The 21,456-nt window shown below is 42.5% G+C and overlaps 1 protein-coding gene across 2 annotated transcripts in view; it reads right to left on the reverse strand.

Annotated features, from left to right (window-relative positions):
• The window catches only part of LOC111974975 (protein phosphatase Slingshot homolog 1-like), a 69,738-nt gene that overhangs the window by 19,435 nt on the left and 28,847 nt on the right, over positions 1–21,456 (reverse strand). For both annotated transcript variants that reach the window (XM_024003095.2, XM_024003094.2), the window contains exon 3: positions 4,308–4,408. In XM_024003095.2, the coding sequence (XP_023858863.1) occupies positions 4,308–4,408 (101 nt within the window). The remainder of the gene's footprint in view (positions 1–4,307; positions 4,409–21,456) is intronic.

Raw genomic sequence — 21,456 nt, forward strand, 5'->3', positions numbered from 1 at the left:
AGGTTACAGCCTTATTCTAAAATGTATTAAATATATTATTTTACTCATCAATCTACACACAATAACCCACAATAACAAAGTAAAAACATGTTTTTAGAAATAAAAAAAACTGAAATCACATTTACATAAGTATTCAGACCCTTTACTTAGTACTTTGTTGAAGCACCTTTGACACTGCTTACAGGCTCGAGTCTTCTTGGGTATGACACTACAAGCTTGGCACACCTGTATTTGGAGAGTTTCTCCCATTCTTCTCTGCATATCCTCTCAAGCTTTGTCAGGTTGGATGGGGAGCGTCGCTGCACATCTATTTTCCGGTCTCTCCAGAGATGTTCGATCAGGTTCAAGTCCGGGTTCTGGCTGGGCCACTCAAGGACATTCAGAGACCTGTCCCGAAGCCACTCCTGTGTTGTCTTGGCTGTGTGCTTAGGGTCGTGATCCTGTTGGAAGGTGAACCTTCGCCCCAGTCTGAGGTCCTGAGTGCTCTGGAGCAGGTTTCATCAAGGATCTCTCTGTACTTTGCTCCGTTCATCTTTGCCTCGATCCTGACTAGTCTCCCAGTCCCTGCCGCTGAAAAACATCCCCACAGCATGATGCTTCCACCACCATGCTTCACCACAGGGATGGTGCCAGGTTTCCTCCAGACGTGACGCTTGACATTCAGGCCAAAGAGTTTAATCTTGGTTTCATCAGACCAGAGAATCTTGTTTCTTATGGTCAGAGTCTTTAGGTGCCTTTTGGCAAACTCCAAGCGGGCTGTCATGTGCCTTTTAGTGAGGAGTGGCTTCCGTCTGGTCACCCTACCATAAAGGCCTGATTGGTGGAGTGCTGCAGAGATGGTTGTCCTTCTGCAACACAGAGAAACTCTGGAGCTCTGTCAGAGTGACCATTGGGTTCTTGGTCACCTCCCTGACCAAGACTCTTCTCCCCTGATTGCTCAGTTTGGCCGGGCAGCCAGCACTAAGAAGAGTCTCGGTGGTTCTAAACTTCTTCCATTTAAGAATGATGGAGGACACTGTGTTCTTGGGGACCTTCAATGCTGCAGACATTTTTTGGTACCCTTCCCCAGATCTGTGCCTCGACACAATACTGGCTTGGTTTTTGCTCTGACATGCACTGTCAACTGTAGGACCTTACATCGACAGGTGTGTGCCTTTCCAAATCATGTCCAAATCAATTGAATTTACCACAGGTGGACTCCAATCAAGTTGCAGAAACATCAAAGATGATCAATGGAAACAGGATGCACCTGAACTCAATTTCGAGTCTCATAGCAAAGGGTCTGAATACTTACAGTATGTAAATAAGGTAAGTGGGTTTTTCTTCTTCTAAAAACCTGTTTTCACTGTCATTATGGGGTACATTGCTGAGGATTTGTATTTATTTCATCCATTTTAGAATAAGGCTGTAATGTAACAAAATGTGGAAAAAGTCAAGGGGTCTGAATACTTTCCGAAGGCACTGTATATATATTTGCGCCCATCTCAGTGAACTAATCCATTGCTGAGGCCTAGACTAAAAGCCAATTTATACCTGATCCGAAAATGTGGTCGGAAGCTCCATATGGAAAGTGTGATGCAATTGTGGAGCCTCCAGAGGCATGCAGAGGGCAAATGGAGCTCTGTACCGCATTGCTATGTGCCTCCCAAGTGTTGTAACAACGCGGAGGGCTATGTATAGCTCCGCATTGACATGATTGGTTGATGGTAGGTGGGGGCGGTACGTCCTGTATAAACACAAACTCACTTCCTTGACAACAGCTCTGCACTGCTCCGCAAAGTGCAAAAAGTATAAATGCCCTGACCTCTGCTGAGGGCATTTCACCGTAAATGCTGCATGGACAATGCAAACGTCGGATTGACCATGCACCCAGATGCACAATGCACGTCTCTCTCCAGAATGGGCTCTATCTTATGAATTTGTGCACATTCATTGTTTCATAACTTCATTGAGTGAATTGTTTGCGTTTGATTGTTAGTGTCTATCAATTCACCATTACATATATCACCAGTAGTACATTTACCGTTAATTCCTATAATTTCTAATCTACAATGTTTGTGATTTTGTTTACGGTAATGTCTTTTAACGCATTCAATACTATTATTCCATTCTTCCCGTTCTCATTGTCTGACTGGACACGTTGTTTGCAGAGTGCACAACCTATGCTACACTTATGAGAAACAAGTTTTGGTTCATTCCATTTACGAGTTCTGTCAATTTAGTCCATTGTCTTTTGTTTGAAGCGCTCCTGTCAATGTTGAGTAAGGACACGCACGCGCGTAGGCCTATAGGCTACCTGGCCTGCGAGCAAATGTAGGCATATAAATGTGCCCATTTGGGGGTCTGATATTATTTCTGATTGACTTAACGCGCACCACCACTAATGACCTGTGGAGATTTTCAAAGTAACGTTTTCTTCACCTCAAACAGAAAGCAAACAAAGCCTGTTTTGACATCAATTCAGAATGACAATAGTTCCTCAATGTATTTGAAAAATCTTTCCAGCTCTCACCCTTTTGATAACCACTTGAAAGGAAGTTACTTTTTTAGGTTTGTATAATTTTCCTTAAAATAGAATTTTGATTAACCACATATAAATTTAATTAAACTGTTTCATGAAAATATGCATATGAAAACCTTAACTGGCACGCAGATCGGTAGAAATGGTAAGATAAATTGGCATACAACATGAGAAAGGTTGCAGATTCCTTGTTCCTATTACCGGCAACTTCAGGAGAGTAATGGCAAAATCTGCTAAAGCCAGCAGGAGCGGGAAGAGGATAGATGGGTCAGGTTAAGATCTCTGACGCCCTCTTGAGACATTTGTCTTAACATATCAAACCGTAAGCTTAAAGCATCAGACGAGCTCAATGTTTACTAACGACATGCCACTGACTGAGTAAAAGCCAGAGTGTCTATGTATCCGGATGACTCAACACTATACACGTCAACTACTACAGCGACTGAAATGACTGCAACACTCAACAAAGAGCTGCAGTTAGTTTCAGAGTGGGTGGCAAGGAATAAGTTCGCCCTAAATATTTGTACAACTAAAAGCATTGTATTTGGAACAAAACCCTCAGTAAACCCTAAACATCAACTAAATCAGGTGGAAATTGAGCAAGTTGAGATGACTAAACTGCTTGGAGTAACCCTAAGATTGTAAACTGTCATGGTCAAAACATATTGATGCAGTAGTAGCTAAGATGGGGAGAAGTCTGTCTATAATTAAGCAATGCTCTGCCTTCTTATCAACACTATCAACAAGGCAGGTCCTACAGGCCCTAGTTTTGTTGCACCGTGACTATTGTTCAGTCGTGTGATGAGGTGCCACAAAAAAGGACTTAGGAAAATTGCAATTGGCTCAGCACGGCTTGCCCTTGGATGTACACAGAAAGCTAATATTAATAATATTGTGGCAGACAGCAGGGAGAGGTGAGGGGAGTGGTAATTGAGGGGAGATATCTTGCAGGTTGCTGACTCCACCCCCGAGCCTTAGATGGACTTCCTGCCCCAACGAGGAGAGGCTGTAGGTCGTTAAGCCAGGGAGTGCTTGGGGATAAAAGAGGAAGCAGCCTGTCCAAAGGGGTAGAGGAGGAGCGAACCAAGAGAGGTATGAAGAGTGAGAGAAGCGAGAGCAATATCTGTATGATTACCCGTTGTGACCTGGACTGTCGGACTACCTCCCTTGTGTATTTCATAGTATTGATGTCTTCACTATTATTCTACAATGTAGAAAATAGTATAAATAAATAAAATAAAAACCCTTGAAAGAGAAAGTGTCCAAACTTTTGACTGACACTGTATATAGCTGATTTTTTACAAAACATAGGGTGCGTCTATATATGGAAAACGACATGTTTAAAAATTGATTGGTCGAAAGAACAGATGACTTTCGGTCGACCAAGATTTTTTTTGGTCTGGGACAGCACTACTGCCAAATCCTCAGTGTCCTGTTTTGATTGATATGGAACAAAGGTAGGCCTACTAATGAGCACAACTTAACCACTAATCTGCCTAAGCTACACACGACACGTCTGGAACATGCTAATAATCAGCCAGACACTGTCCCTCCACCTCAACCCTGGGTGCACTCACTCATCTAGTGTGCTTTCCAGGACAGCAGGTAGAGACACTCATCAGACAAAGCGGCAAATAGGCTAACCAGACAAAACAATAACAACACTATCTAAGATGGACAGGGTAATGAAGTTAATTAGTCTGAGTTTTGGGACCATTTACCCACTTCGCCTGGCAACCCAAACTTCCATTGGGTCCTGTCCTTTGGTTGTGTGGTAGGTACTCACCTGCATGTTTGTGGTGGGGATGTGCTTTCTGGTCTTGAGGACTGCTGCCCTGCTGCAGGAAGAGGGCGGCACCCTTCACCATGAAGAAGCTCTCGCTCAGGCTGCAAAAGCACAACAGATGAAGAGAGCAGTTAGGATCTCTGGATCAAGCAACAATCTGGGCAGACTGAGCCACATGGTCACTCACAGTTCAGCACCGTGCAAACTGTTCCAGTTCTGTAACAGAACCCTTACACCTTTTACAGCCCTATGTTAGAGGGAATGAAGATAAAGAGAGTAGGTAAGTCATATTTGGGACCAGACAGTGTTTAATATATGGCTTCAGGTCAGGAGGCCCAGACAGGCACTGAGATGAGGATAAATCTTGGGTGTTGGCTGCCACTATTTCTGCCGCTAAACCAAATAGGAAAAGTCCAGCTGTAAGACAGGTTTGAGAGGGAGCCGGAGCCTCAACCTACAGCAGCTATGAATCAAGCTTTGATCCTGAATGCTTATCTGGCCTTTTTCCCCTGCATGAGCTGCTGCATCCTGATGGGATCTGGCAGGTCTCTGCTGGCCCAGACAAATGCAAAACAGCTTGAATAATTAGCTGCAGTATTTTGTAATGCATTCCTCGGAGCTACACACAGCATTTATATATGTCTCACCTGTCTCGGCTATATGTCAAACTTCTCGTTGACTTCCTGAGAAATCTGCAGGTGACAATTAATATAGAATGGTGATGGTGAAAGACAAAGTGGGGCTGAAGCTGTTCTCCATGCTAGCTCCAATTAATCCTTTTCACTGTGCTTTCAGAATGAGTCTCTCTCCAGGCTCATAAATCCACCTGACAGAAGGGCGGAACACATACCCAATGTACCCTGTTTGTGCAGTCTAGCAAACCAGCATGTCATTGGAAAGTACCGGTGTGATGAGAGACAGGAACAAAACAAACACCTAACAGGAAAACTAGACAACACCAAAGCCTAAGTACTGTTAAATGTCTAAACCAGTATTTCAGGTGAGACACTAAATGCCATAGGTTGTGCTGATGACAAAAGTCTGGTTGAAAAGGGGGTTAGCCTAAACATTCAGGGGTCATATATTTAAGCCCTGTGAGGGTCAAGAACCATCCCTGAGTCAGCCCACCACCCCCCTCCTTCATTGTCTGTCCCTGACTGGACTTCCTGTGTCCAGGCCAGAGGAGGAAGAGGCCTGGCACAAGCATACAATAACGCCGAAACAACAGGCTCTGCTTTGTGCCGCCGTCACACTAAAATTACCCCCCCCCTCCGACCACAGAGACAGAGTTCCACAGTGACAGGCCCATGGGGATGGCCGGCCACTAATCACAAGATCCTTTGTTTCACTTTGGCCTTTTGTTTCTCTCCTCTTTTTCCCCTGTTGTTAAAATGTATGGGGCTGTGTGGAGACTCCGGTCAGGGAATGATGAATATGAGGTAGAACTGCAGCTAGCTAAGTCTATAGGAGGAAATGGAGAACTTTCTTCAAACATCATGTCATTCTGTATGTGCAGTTACTTTGTGGGAAGGCCACTAGAGATAATCCCCATCAAATAACCATGAATTCTACCTCCATCTAGTTTACCACTTTGAGCTGCCTTCAGCATTACCTGTAATATCTCGGCAGGATATCAATCTATTATAGAATTGAAAACATACGGTATTTCTCTCCTACTAGAAAACAAAATAAAAGTTTCATTCTATTTTGTTGGCATCTACACATAGTACATACAATGCTGTATGATCCATTGAAATATGCTGCATGCGTAAACCACAGTGAGAAACCAATCGGAGGATGTGTTGAATGTGAACCGTCCTCTCCTTTCCTGCCATGTAAATCACCAGCATCCATACTCAGACAGTCAAATTAACTAGCTTCTGTTCTGCTCTACTCTGGTGTCTCAAGTCCTCCGGCACCCACCCTGCTATCAGCCTCTCCACTAACACCAGGACTAAAAATATATCTGCTACCACGGCACACAAAGACAACGATAGAGAGGCTTGCCAAATAGCCTCAATGATCCCTTATGATTATAGAGTAGGCCTACCTATTCTTCTGGGAGAGAAAAGAAGACAGGCTCTTCACTCTGAATGAGCAGAATTCATACAATCACAAGTGTATGACTAATTTTAGTATCAGGCTTGTTATGCGCATTAACTTGATCCCATGATTGCTCTTCAGTTGATCTAGGGAAGTTTCAAGCCAGTAGCTAGGCTATATACATTCCCCACTGTGTGTATTTGGACAGTGAAGCAAAAAAATTACATTTGTCTCTATACTCCAGCATTTTGGAATTGAGATTAAATGTTTCATATGAGGCGACAGTACAGAATGTCACCTATTATTTGATGGTATTTTCAAACATATGTTTTACCGTTTAGAAATTAAAACACTTTATATATCTAGTCCCCCCACTTGAAGTCATAAGTGTTTGGACAAATGTATTCATTTTTAGAGTATTAAAGTAGTCAAAAGTTTAGTATTTGGTCCCATATTCCTTGCACGCAATGACTACATCAAGTTTGTGACTCTACAAACTCATTGGATCCATTTGCAGTTTGTTTTGGGTTATGTTTTGCCCAATAAGAACTGAATGGTAAATAATGACTGAATAATCACTTTCTAAGTGAGTAGATAAGATGTTTCTGAACACTTCTAAAATAAAATCCTGATAATGTAATGGCACTATTAAAGAAAAACATCTTGAATAATGATGATTGAGAAAGTTAGAGGCTACAACAAAACATGCTAACCTCTCACCATTACCAAGGGGGGTTATGATCTTTCTCCCTTTTTAACCTTCACACTCATCATCATTCACAATTCATTCACGGTTATTCACAATCATGGTAGCATCCACATTACTGTAGAAGTGTTCAGAAAGATATTCTATTCTTACTTAGAATAAACATGACTGAACTTACACAACCCATTATTCACCATTCACTTCCTATTGGGAAAAACATCATCCGAAACAACCAAAACAAGCTGTAAAAATATCCACATTTGTAGAGTCACAAGCTTGATGTAGTGGTCATTGTGTCCAAATACATACAGAGGGGAGTGTAACATTTAAGATGGACGGGCAAATTAGCAGGTATTGTTCAGATTATTTAGGACAGATTGTGTAAGTACACAATAACATCCCAGTAGCCTTCCTAATGCATTTGTACACCACTGAGTTACCAGTCGTACACATCAATACATTCTACACAACTAAGAAGCACTGGATGCACTCCTGTCTTAGAACCACACAGGCACACAGTTCATCTTATAGCATTTCTATTCTTGTAGATCACACACTACATCTATGAGGGAACGGTTCAGAAGTCCCCACCCACTCCACACAGAAGCACTCTGCTAAACTCAAATGCAGCATCTCTCGCTCTGGGTCAGCACGGCGTTCTCAACAAAATAGGGCAGCATCTTTAGCACAGCCTCCTGAGGGGACTCCACCACCAGATGCATTCTGTTGACCGGCCAGAGAGATCTCTAGCCTCTCCCGTCTGCTCTGCAGCCCTTGTCTTCAGATCCAAGAAACAGAGTTGGAGTAAAGTAATGTAAAGAGAGAGATCGCGTCACGGCCTGACCCAAACCCTGGGTGACAGACTTACTTAGTCCGGTCTCTTCTGTGAGATGTAGGTAGGCGGCTGCCTGCTGCTCTGTAGTAGCACTGAGTAAAGCAGTGAAGACAAGCCAAGTCAGAGTGCTCCTGCCTAAGAAGACTTGCTGCTGCGCACTGTCTCCACCCGCAGGCAGAGGCTTGTGTTCTTCTGCCTCCCTCACTCGCTCTCACACGATAACAAAATCTAATTCCTCTTGCTCTCTCTCTCCCTCTCTCACGCACTCTCTTAAACACTCAGACTATCACACAATCAAACCTCCTCATTTCTCACACACATTCAAACTCACAGACTCAAACGTACGCACAAATAAACGGGACACTGTATAGCCAGAAGTGTTTACGACTCAAGAGGATTTCAGATGTTGTACTACCTCTTTTCTCAGCATCAATTCTTCCCCGGCATGAAATCCATCCTTATTTAATCAATTCAATTCTAAGAAGACCACCAAACAATGTGTCTGTCCTAGTTCTCAGCTGCAGAACAACAGGTTTCCACTTCAGCAGGGGAAAAGAAGGTCCTCATCCAGGATCTTATACCACTGTCCAACAGAAACCTGCTCTCCAAGACCTCAGAGAATGGCTTTCTTTCTTCCCTTCTCTGGGACCAGCAAAGCTACTTGTTCAATTGCAAAAATAAAATATATATGTCTTGATCTCCTTAGCTAGCAGGTTGCATGCCACCCAACAATTCAACTGACTCCAAGCCAGCGCTGCCAGGGAACTCCTCACGTGGACCAAGCATGGACGGGGAGGGCAGCGAGCCTGGCACACACAGCTCTGCACAAATCCCATTAACCTCAGGGGAGGGACCAACCCATTTCCCTCATTTAAGACTGGCCACTGCCGCCTGTCACTCACTCCCATTCCCATCTGTCCCAAACAGTGTTATTGTTAGTCACTCCACACTTGTGTCATATATGGATCAGGGTGGATCTGGGCGTTAGGAAGGGAGAACTTTAGAAAGAGTTGAGTATGTATTAGTTCTATGTTATGGTGTGACTCCTCTTTTCTCCAACACACATACATACGCACACACTCACTCGTAATTCAACTCATCTGAGAGGATTTGCTGGCATCGACAAAGGCAGGAGCTCTAGTACACAGATTAAAAAAAAACACCATCTCCTCGTCAACAGGAAGAGCTCTGCGGGCTGTGCCGTGTGGCGCAGCGGTCTAAGACACTGCATCTCAGTGCTAGAGGTGTCACTAAAGACCCTGGTTCGATTCCAGGCTGTATCACAACCGACCGTTATTGGGAGTCCCATAGGGTGGCGCACAATTGGCCCAGCGTTGACCGGGTTAGGGTTTGGCCAGGGTAGGCAGTCATTATAAACAATAATTTGTTCTTAACTGACTTGCCTAGTTAAATAAAGGTTAAAAAAATGTTTTGTTAAATTTAAATACCTAGCCAACAGGCTACTAGCTAACTGACCTCTAGCCGGAAAACTCCTTCAAAACTCCTGGAAAACTCATGTGATCGGTATAGTCAGGAATAGTGAAAGGATTAGCCGAAGGTGGTGCTGTCACCAGCCCAGTGAGGACATCTTTAGTACAGGGAGAACACAGGCCTAAACCATGTGACTGGGCACCCAGCTAACAATTCTAAGGAGAGAGAACGTATTTGTAACATTACACGTAATGTTCTCCTAATGTTTGAGTGTCCAGTTATTCATTAGTAAGGGGAAAAAACTTTTTTTTGTGCATGTTTTGGTGTTACTTTGGAGAACATACCCTTAATTTCAAGCAGAAAGTGCTTACAATGTTCTCAGAATATACGACATAAATGTTGTAGATGGATTTTATGGGAAGCTGAAAGAACATTAAATGTGTCCAGTTCTCTGAGAGTTAGGAGAATATTCCATCAACGTCACATCAAACATACACAGAACACGGTTGCAATGTTCTCAGAATATAACATATTGACGTTATAGACACGTTTCATCAGAACGTTGCAAGAACATTCCTGTGTCCATGTTCCATTTTTATTTTTTCCCCCCGCTTTTTTTTTTTACTCCACATACAAACTTATACATACGAACWACAACTTACAGACCCACTGTAAGGCCACTTGGCTTTAAATTGTAATCATTTGTTTTCTCGCCGCCCATTCTATTTCAATAATAAATAATTAGATTTTTCTATTTTGTTAATGATGGCGGATTGATTGATTTCCAAGATTTTAGTATACCGTGCATTGGGAAGGTATTCAGACCCCTTGACTTTTCCCACACTTTGTTACGTGTTACACATTATTCTAAAATTGATTWAAAAAATGTATCTTAATCTACACACAATACACCATAATGACTAAGCAAAAACAGGTWAAAAAAAAWGCTAAAAAATACAACTGAAATATCACATTTACATAAGTATTCAGACCCTTTGCTATGAGACTCGAAATTAATCTCAGGTGCATCCTGTTTCCATTGATCATRCTTGAGATGTTTCTACAACTTGATTGGAGTCCACCTGTGGTAAATTCAATGGAACAGGACATGATTTGGAAAGGCACACACCTGTCTATATAGGGTCCCACATATATAAGGTCACTGACAGAGCTCCTCTGTGGAGATGGGAGAACCTTCTAGAAGTACAATCATCTCTGCAGCACTCCATCAAATAAGGCCATTATGGTAGAGTGGCAAGATCGAAGCCACTCCTCAGTAAAAGGCACATGACAGCCTGGAAAGGCTAGAAAATAGCTGTGCAGCGACGCACGCTCCCCATCCAACCTGACAGAGCTTGAGAGGATCTACAGAGAAGAATGGGAGAAAAACTCCCCAAATACAGGTGTGCCAAGCTTGTAGCGTCATACCCAAGAAGACTCYAGSCTGTAATCGCTGCCAAAGGTGCTTCAATAAAGTACTGAGTAAAAGGTCTGAATACTTATGAAATATTTCAGTTTTGTATTTTTAATACATTAGCAAAAACAATTGTAAAACCTGTTTTGGCTTTGTCATTATGGGGTAATGCGTGTAAATAGATGAGGGGGAAAAATATTTAATCAATGTTAGAATAAGGCAGTAACGTAACAAAATTTGMAAAAAGTCAAGGGGTCTGAATACTTTATATTCAACATTCTGGCTTGTAGAGACTACTGCATCTTTCTTAGGGCGACTTCGGTCAGAGTGACGATTTATAGAGTAACGATGGTAAAGGTCTGATGTTTAGACAACGTGTATATTACCTTCAAAAGCATCTCTCTACCAGTGTGTTATATATTTTTTAAAGCCTTGTCTCATGTTAACGGAATTCATGCTGTAGGCTAACCCGTTTCCAATAGGCTATCGTAAAGTGTTTTTACCCAGCTTTACCTTTTCCTTGTGGAGATGCTCCCATTACTGTTTGTTAATCGAGGAGAAAGAGAACAACATTTTTGTKAAATGCAAACTCTGCAAAGGCTGCATTGATCTCTTTGTCCAGAAACACAAACCTGAAAAAGCATCTAGAGYTTGTGCACAAGAAACAAAGCTTGTAGTCAAAGTTCCAGAAATTCAGGGAGGATAAATCTACAGTCGTGGCCAAAGGTTTTGAGAATGACACAAATAGTAATTTTCACAAAGTCTGCTGCCTCAGTTTGTATGATGGAAATTTGCATATACTCCAGAATYTTATGAAGAGTGATCAGATGAATTGCAATTAAATGCAAAGTCCCTCTTTGCCATGCAAATGAACTGAATCCCCAAAAAACATTTCCACTGAATTTCAGCCCTGCCACAAAAGGACCCGCTGACATCATGTCAGTGATTCTCTCGTTAACACAGGTGTGAGTGTTGACGAGGACAAGGCTGGAGATCACTCTGTCATGATGATTGAGTTCGAATAACAGACTGGAAGCTTCAAAGGGAGGGTGGGGCTTGGAATCATTGTTCTTCCTCTGTCAAACATGGTTACCTGCAAGGAAACACATGCCGTCATCATTGCTTTGCACAAAAGGGGCTTCACAGGCAAGGATATTGGTGCCAGTAAGATTGCACCTAAATCAACCATTTATCGGATCATCAAGAACTTCAAGGAGAGCGGTTCAATTGTTGTGAAGAAGGCTTCAGGGCGCCCAAGAAAGTCCAGCAAGCGCAAGTGCATCTGCACGCACAGTGAGGCGAAGACTTTTGGAGGATGGCCTGGTGTCAAGAAGGGCAGCTGAGAAGCCACTTCTCTCCAGGAAAAACATCAGGGACAGACTGATATTCTGCAAAAGGTACAGGGATTGGACTGCTGAGGACTGGGGTAAAGTCATTTTCTCTGATGAATCCCCTTTCCGATTGTTTGGGGCATCCGGAAAAAAGCTTGTCCGGAGAAGACAAGGTGAGCGCTACCATCAGTCCTGTGTCATGCCAACTGTAAAGCATCCTGAGACCATTCATGTGTGGGGTTGTTTCTCAGCCAAGGGAGTGGGCTCACTCACAATTTTGGCTAAGAACACAGCCATGAATAAAGAATGGTACCAACACATCCTCCGAGAGCAACTTCTCCCAACCATCCAGGAACAGTTTGGTGACGATCAATGCCTTTTCCAGCATGATGGAGCACCTTGCCATAAGGCAAAAGTGATAACTAAGTGGCTCGGGGAACAAAACATTGATATTTTGGGTCCATGGCCAGGAAACTCCCCAGACCTTAATCCCATTGAGAACTTGTGGTCAAGAGGCGGGTGGACAAACAAAAACCCACAAATTCTGACAAACTCCGAGCATTGATTATGCAAGAATGGGCTGCCATCAGTCAGGATGTGGCCCAGAAGTTAATTGACAGCATGCCAGGGCGGATTGCAGAGGTCTTGAAAAAGAAGGGTCAACACTGCAAATATTGACTCTTTGCATCAACTTCATGTAATTGTCAATAAAAGCCTTTGACAKGTATGAAATGSTTGTAATTACACTTCAGTATTCCATAGTAACATCTGACAAAAATATCTAAAGACACTGAAGCAGCAAACTTTGTGAAAATTAATATTTGTGTCATTCTCAAAACTTTTGGCCACGACTGTATACACACTATGATGCATAAATAATATMTCCAAGTGAAATGTCCATATAAACAAAATGTCTGAAAAATACAATTCAAAACGGCAATATTGACATTAGCATTCACTGAGTGTTCAAAACATTAGGAACTCCTGCTGTGGAATGCATCGCCTCTTGTCAAGTCCATGCCCCGACAAATTGAGGTTGTTCTGAGGGCAAAAGTGGTGCAACTCAATATTAGGAAGGTGTTCCTAATGATGTGTACACTCAGTGTATATTGCTAAGAAAGTGAGAGTAGGGTGACTCCCCGAGCGGATCTCGAACCCGGGCCACCAGCACCAATGACGAAAGCCCTAACCACTGTCCCAATAAGGTGGATCTTTACAGCATGTGCTTATTGAGCCTCTGTAGATACTTGTGTAGATCTGAAACAACTTGATAGGCGTAAGCAATATGGTGAACGCACTTTGAAGTCATTCTCAGCTCTGTTAAAAGTACGCTGAAGAAATTGCTTTTATCATATTCTGTGTATGTTTGGTTGGAAGTTAATGGAATATTCTATTTACCCACATAAAACTGGACACATGAATGTTCTTGCAACATTTTCARTTAACGTGTCTAGAACATTAATATCTTATGTATGGAGGGGGACAACCTCAACTAGTCAGGTGTCAGTTGGAGGAGATGGATTGTAAGGAAAGGAAACAATGACATCAGCCTGCTCCCTATTAATAGGCAGCACACACACGCACACAAAAACACCTCAAATTCAAAATATCTGTCCAACAACCACAGGGCCCCAGCCCACAATCCCAGAGTTAAAACTAAATGCCTTGCTGACTTATTTGAATTGCATAAACCACTCTAGATAAGGGTATTTTCTAAGTAAGCAAACASAGCATGTTGCATCAAGTCAAGACCTGAGTGAAATAACACTTGCCAGACGGGAGTTCTCCTGTATGTGAGATAAAACTGTCTCTCTCCTGTTTGTGCAACGTTTCAGTAAATGTTCTCCCAGTGAAGACCTCACCTCTCAACCTCAAACACTTGCTCTTGCCTCATTCTGCTACCCTGTTGGTATGTTTGGTGAAATCATTGGTTGGTACAGTGCCGTTGCTACCTGGATGTTACAGTGTTTATGTTGGCCTGCTACACTAAGGCCTGGTCTTGTCATCCTTATCAAGTCCAGCAGGGTGGGAGCAGCGAGTGCTAATACACTCCCACTCCATTGCAACACTGCAGTAGTGGTGCCCTACATCAGCGGTTTTGATTCCCAAACTTTTTGTTATGACCAACCCATTTCAAATATCTTGTACAATGCCTTCAGAAATGATACATACCCCTTGACTTATTAAATAAAAAATTGCGTTACAGCCTGAATAAGAAATAGCTTAAATCATTTTTTTCTCACCCATCTACACACAATACCCCATAACGACAAAGTGATAATTTATTGAAAATGAAATACAGAAATATATAAAATGTACATAGGTATTACATTTACATAAGAATCACCTTTGGCAGCGATTACAGTTTTGAGTCTTTCTGGGTAAGTTTAAGAGTTTTGCACATCTGGATTGTACAATATTTGCCCATTATTCTATTCAAAATTCTTCAAGCTCTGTCCATTGAGTTGTCAATCTTTGCTACACAACCATTTTCAAGTCTTGCCATAGATTTTCAAGCAGATGTAAGTCAAACTGTAACTCAAATCAAATTGTATTTGTCACATGCGCTGAATACAACAGGTGTAGACCTTACAGTGAAATGCTTACTTACAAGCCCTTAACAAACAATGCAGTTCTAAGAAAATGCATTAAAAAAGAAAGTGATGGGAATAACAAATAATTAAAGAGCAGCAGTAAATAACWATAGCGCGGCTATATACAGTGTMGACCAGTACAGAGTCAATGTGCGGGGGCACTGGTGTTGCGGTAGTATGTACATGTAGGTAAAGTTATTAAAGTTAATATTTTTATTTCACCTTTATTTAACCAGGTAGGCAAGTTGAGAACACGTTCTCATTTACAATTGCGACCTGGCCAAGATAAACCAAAGCAGTTCCACACATACAACAACACAGAGTTACACATGGAGTAAAACAAACATACAGTCAATAATACAGTAGAAAAATAAGTCTATATACAATGTGAGCAAGTGAGGTGAGATAAGGGAGGTGAAGGCAAAACAAAAAGGCCATGGTGGCGAAGTAAATACATATGCATATGTTATGCATAGTTAATAACAAAGCAGCAGCAGTGTAAAAGAGGGGGGGTGCAATGCAAATAGTCTAGGTAGCCATTTTGATTAGATGTCTTATACTCTCTGTAGTGTCTTGCGGTCGGAGGCTGAGCAGTTGCCATACCAGGCAGTGATGCAACCCGTTAGGATGCTGGTGCAGCTGGAAAACCGTTTGAGGATCTGAGAACCCAAGCTAAATCTTTTCAGTCTCCTGAGGGGGAATAGGTTTTGTCGTGCCCTCTTCACAACTGTCTTGGTGTGCTTGGCCCATGTTAGTTTGTTGGTGATGTGGACACCAAGTTACTTGAAACTCTCAACATACTCCACTACAGCCCCGTCGATGAGAATGGGGCGTGCTCGGTCCTCCTTTTCCTGTAGTCCACAATCATCTCCTTTGTCTTGATCGCGTTGAGGGAGAGGATGTTGTCCTTGCACCACACGGTCAGGTGTCTGACCTCCTCCCTACAGGCTGTCTCATCGTTGTCGGTGATCAGGCCTACCACTGTTGTGTCATCGGCAAACTTAATGATGGTGTTGGGAGTCGTGCCTAGCCGTGCAGTCATGAGTGAACAGGGAATACAGGAGGGGACTGAGCACGCACCCCTGAGGGGGCCCCGTGTGAGGATCTGCGTGGCGGATGTGTAGTTACCTACCCTTACCACCTGGGGACGGCCCGTCAGGAAGTCCAGGATCCAGTTGCAGAGGGAGGTGTTTAGTCCCAGGGTTCTTAGCTTAGTGATGAGCTATGAGGGCACTATGYTGTTGAACGCTGAGCTGTAGTCAATGAATAGCATTCTCACATAAGTGTTCCCTTTGTCCAGGTGTGAAAGGGCAGTGTGGAGAGCAATACAGATTGCATCATATGTCGATCTGTTGGGGCAGTACGCAAATTGGAGTGGGTCTAGGGTTTCTGGGATAATGGTGTTGATGTGAGCCATGACCAGGCTTTCAAAGCATTTCATGGCTACAGACGTGAATGCTARGGGTCGGTAGTCATTTAGGTAGGTTACCTTAGTGTTCTTGGGCACAGGGACTATGGTGGTCTGCTTGAAACATGTTGGTATTACAGACTAGGACAGGGAGAGGTTGAAAATGTCAGTGAAGACACTTGCCAGTTGGTCAGCGCATGCTCGGAATACACGTCCTGGTAATCAGTCTGGCCCTGCGGCKTTGTGAATGTTGCCCTGTTTAAAGGTCTTACTCACATCGGCTGCGGACAGTGTGATCACTCAGTTGTCTGGAACAGCTGATGCTCTCATGCATGTTTCAGTGTTAATTGCCTCGAAGCGAGCATAGAAGTTATTTAGCTCGTCTGGTAGGCTCGTGTCACTGGGCAGCTCTCGGCTGTACTTCCCTTTGTAGTCCGTAATAGTTTGCAAGCCCTGCTACATCCYACGAGCGTCGAAGCCGGTGTAGTACGATTCGATCTTAGTCCTGTATTGACGCTTTGCCTGTTTGATGCTTCGTCGGCGGGCATAGCGGGATCTCTTATAAGCATCCGGGTTAGAGTCCCACTCCTTGAAAGCGGCAGCTCTACCCTTTAGCTTAGTGCGAATGTTGCCTGTAATCCATGGCTTCTGGTTGGGGTATGTACGTACAGTCACTGTGGGGACAACGTCATTGATGCACTTATTGATGAAGCCAGTGACTGATGTGGTGTACTCCTCAAAGCCATCAAAAGAATCACGGAACATATTCCAGTCTGTGCTAGCAAAACAGTCCTGTAGCTTAGCATCTGCGTCATCTGACAACTTTTTTATAGACTGAGTCAGTGGTGCTTCCTGCTTMAATTTTTGCTCATAAGCAGGAATCAGGAGGATAGAATTATGGTCAGATTTGCCAAATGGAGGGTGAGGGAGAGCTTTGTATGCGTCTCTGTGTGTGGAGTAAAGGTGGTCTAGCGTTTTTTCCCCCTCTGGTTGCACATTTAACATGCTGACAGAAATGAGGTAAAACTGATTTAAGTTTTCCTGCATTAAAGTCCATGGCCACTAGGAGCACCGCCTCTGGATGAGCGGTTTCCTGTTTGATTATGGCTGTATACGGCCATAAGTGGGGTTTTAGTACCAGCTTCGGTCTGTTGTGGTAGGTAGACAGCTACGAAAAACACAGATGAAAACTCTCTAGGTAGATAAGAGTATCTCATTATAAGCTGTAGACCACACTACCTCAGGCGAGCAAAACCTTGAGACTTCCTTAGATATCGTGCACCAGCTGTTGTTTACAAATATGCATAGGCCCCCGCTCCGTGTCTTTCCAGAGGATGCTATTCTATCCTGCCGATAGAGTGTATAACACATCAGCTGTATGTTATTCATGTCGTCGTTCAGCCACGACTCAGTGAAACATAAGATATTACAGTTTTTAATGTCCCGTTGGTAGGATATACGTGCATTCAGTTCATCCCATTTATTTTCCAGCGATTGAATGTTAGCTAACAGTACTGATGGCAGATCAGCCAGAGTAGCCACTCGTCGCCTGATCCTCACAAGGCACCCCGATCTCTTTCCACYAAATCTCAGTTTCTTTCTCCAGCGAAGGATGGGGATGAGGGCCTGTTCGGGTGTTTGGAGTATATCCTTCCCGTCCGACTCATTAAAGAAAGATTATTCGTCCAATTCGAGGTYAGTAATTGCTGTTCTGATGTCCAGAAGCTCTTTTCGGTCATAAGAGACGGGAGCAGCAACATTATGTACGAAATAAGTTACAAACAATGCGAAAAAACAAACWAAATAGCACAGTTGGTTAAGAGCCAATAGAACGGCCCCAAACATAACACTATGTATTCAGGACAAAAAGTGTATTGCTTTGCCACATTATTTGCAGCATTACTTTAGTGCCTTGTAGCAAACAGGATGCATGTCTTGGAATACTTTGATTCTGTACAGGATTCCTTCTTTTCACTCTGTCAATTGGTTTAGTATTGTGGACTACGTTTTTCTCCTATCACAGCCATTAAACTCTGTAATTGTTTTAAAGTCACCATTGGCCTCATGGTGAAATCTCAGAGTAGCTTCAATCCTCTCCGGCAACTGATTTAGGAAGGTATGCCTGTATATTTCTAGTGACTAGATGTATTGATACACCATCCAAAGTGCTAAAAAAACTTCACCATGCTCTATGGCTGGGATATTCAAATGTCTGCTTTTTTTTACCATCTGGTCTTTGTGGTTGAATCTGTGTTTGAATTTCACTGCTCTACTGAGGGACTTTACATATCATTGTATGTGTGGGGTACAGAGATGAGGTAGTCATTCAAAAAACAAGTTAAAAGTGAGTCCATGCAACTTATGTGACTTCTTAAGCAAATGTTTATTCGAACTTTAGGCTTGCCAAAACAATGAATAATATTGACTCAAGATATTTAAGCTTTCCATTTGTATTAATTGTGAACATTTCTAAAAACATAATTCCACATTATGGGGTATTGTGTGTAGGCCAGTGACACAAAATCTCAATTTAAATTAAGTCTGTAACACAAAATGTGGAAAACGTCAAGGCCCGTGAATACTTTCTAAAGGCATTGTAGGAGTTGAGGTCCATCAAAGAGACAACATCATGTTCTAACTACAACACCAAGCCCAAGAGGGAATGGCCACAACCCACCGTTTGTTAAAGACTGTGAAACATGGACACTTCACGAAGATTCTGTCCTTCTAGGATGCTTCAGACATAGAACCGATACAAAGATGCAAGGAACATAGATGTTTAATGTAAAACATGTTCGTTCACAGGTCAGGTGGTGGATTGAGTCGTAAAATAAAATATTTCATGTCTCCACCTGCCTAATAAAACTCAATACATTGCATTACCCATTACATAAGCGGAGGGTTTTTTGGCAGTTAAAGACCAGCTCCGGTACTTTCTCGGCTAGAAAGTATTTTTTTAATCCTCCCGCTTTGGGCTGGATGTGTCAATGTGCAGTTCATACATAGTCTATGAGCAGAATTACTTTCTTACTAAATCAGCCATGAAATCACTAGTTTAAAAGTGACTGTTTTCTGGAAGCCATTTTCCCTACATTTATCCCCATGTGGGCCAGCTCCCTAGCAATTCGAGTTTCAGCCATGGAGCTCCAGTCCCTCACCATTTGAGTGACAGCTAGCAAGACGCACACACAGTAGAGCGAGAGAATGACGTGTGCACATATCTGCACATTTGTGAGGTGTAACGCAATTTTGGGGACCACTTTGACTCGTCGGTGCTACTTTCAGAACTACTGGTTAAAAAGTACAGTGCCTTTGGAAAATATTCAGACCCCTTGACTTTTTCCACATTTTGTTTTCACGTTACAGCCTTATTGTATAATTTTATTAAATCGTTTTTTCCCCCTCATCAATATTCACACAACACCCATAACGACAAAGCAAAAACAGGTTTTTATATATAAAGTTTCATTTACATAACTATTCAGACCTTTACTCAGTACTTTGTTGAAGTACTTGGCAGTGATTCAGCCTTGGGTATGACACACAAGCTTGGCAACACTGTATTTGGGGAGTTCTCTCATTCTCTGCAGATCCTCGGTTGGATGGGGAGCGTTGTGCACAGCTATTTTCAGGTCTCTCCAGAGATGTTCGATCGCTCAAGTCCGGGCCACTTAATGACATTGACATTGTTTCATCAGACAAAGAATCTTGTTTCTCATAGTCAGAGTCTTTAGGTGCCTTTTGGCAAACTCAAGCGAGCTATCATGTGTCTTTTACTGAGGAGTGGCTTCCGTCTGGCCACTCTACCATAAAGGCTTGGTTGGTGGAGTGCTGCAGAGATGGTTGTCCTTCTGGAAGGTTCTCCCATCTCCACAGAGAACCTCCAGCGCTCTGTCAGAGTGACCACTGTGTTCTTGGGACCTTCAATGCTGCAGACATTTTTGGTACCCTTCCATAGGTTGTGCCTCGACACAATCCTGTCTCGGAGCTCTACGGACAATTCCTTCGACCTCATGGCTTGGATTTTGCTCTGACATGCACTGTCAACGGTGGGACCTTACATAGACAGGTGTGTGCCTTTCCAAATCATATCCAATCAATTTAATTTACAACAGGTGGACACCAATCAAGTTATAGAACATCTCAAGGATGATCATTGGAAACAGGATGCACCTGAGCTCAATTTCGAGTCTCATAGCAAAGGGTGTGAATAAATATGTACATAAGGTATTTCTGAAACAAATAAAAATTATGTGCAAAAATTTCTAAAAACCTGTTTTTTGTTTTGTCATTATGGGCATTGTGTGTAGATTGCTGAATAATTGTTTTTAATTTAATCCATTTTATAATAAGGCTGCAATGTAACAAAACGTGAAAAAAATCAAGGGGTCTGAATACCTTCTGAAAGCACTGTATACAAAAGTACTAGAAATATCTTTAAGTTGTGTAATATAGTGTATTATGTCCCATACTGAACCGATGAGACCTGGAGGCAAGACAGGCCTTAACTCATATCTCACCGATGTCATTCCTGAGTATGTGCATCACTTTGAGTGCCAAATTGAAAATTGCATAACCAGTCAATTCAGCAAGCCATGACACCCATCATCTAAGATATATCTGAAATCATTTCTGTAGTTAGAAACATAAGATTAGTATTCCTACAACATTCTTTGTTGAGATATAATTTAATTTCTGAGAGACTAAGTCAATTGATTGCACCCAAATTGGCCATTTTTATTTATGGATTCATATAAATATTCAATACATATAGTACAGGGGTTCCAAACTTTTTTTGGCAACAAACCCCATTTTGACATTTGAAAATTCTTGTGACCCCACCACCCATGTGAAAAACATTATGTAATGAACAGCCAATGTTTACTTTTTTACTTGGGGTTATCAAAACAAACGTAACAGTACTTCTGATAGTGTTCTCAACTCACAATCACACACTTTTAATGGAGGTAGTCAATTGCAAATTAGTCTGTGCATGATGCATGTCACATCCGACCTTCTCAAAGTTAGGGGGCATCGTCGATAGTGCGCACCTCATCTCTGCTGTTACATCCAACCTGAATCGATATTTGGTTTTAATGCAGACGAAAGCTCTGAATCCAGCTTCAACAAGATATGAGCTGGCGAAAGTAGCCTACCATGAGTATTACGGTGCTTTCAAGACAACTGAGAACTCAGTGATCTTCAGGTCGTAAAGTCTAGAAACAGGCCCGAGTTCCTGAGTTGGAATTCCGAGTTGGATGACCGTTCAAAACAATTTTTCCCCAGTCGGAGCTATTTCTTTCAGAGTTCCCTGTTGTTTTGAATGCACTGAATTCGGAGATTTCCGGTTGCCAGTTGTTTTTATCCTCTTCTCTCTCCACAAACAA

This window comes from Salvelinus sp. IW2-2015, linkage group LG15 (genome assembly GCF_002910315.2).
Source record: "Salvelinus sp. IW2-2015 linkage group LG15, ASM291031v2, whole genome shotgun sequence".
NCBI lineage: Eukaryota > Metazoa > Chordata > Actinopteri > Salmoniformes > Salmonidae > Salvelinus > Salvelinus sp. IW2-2015.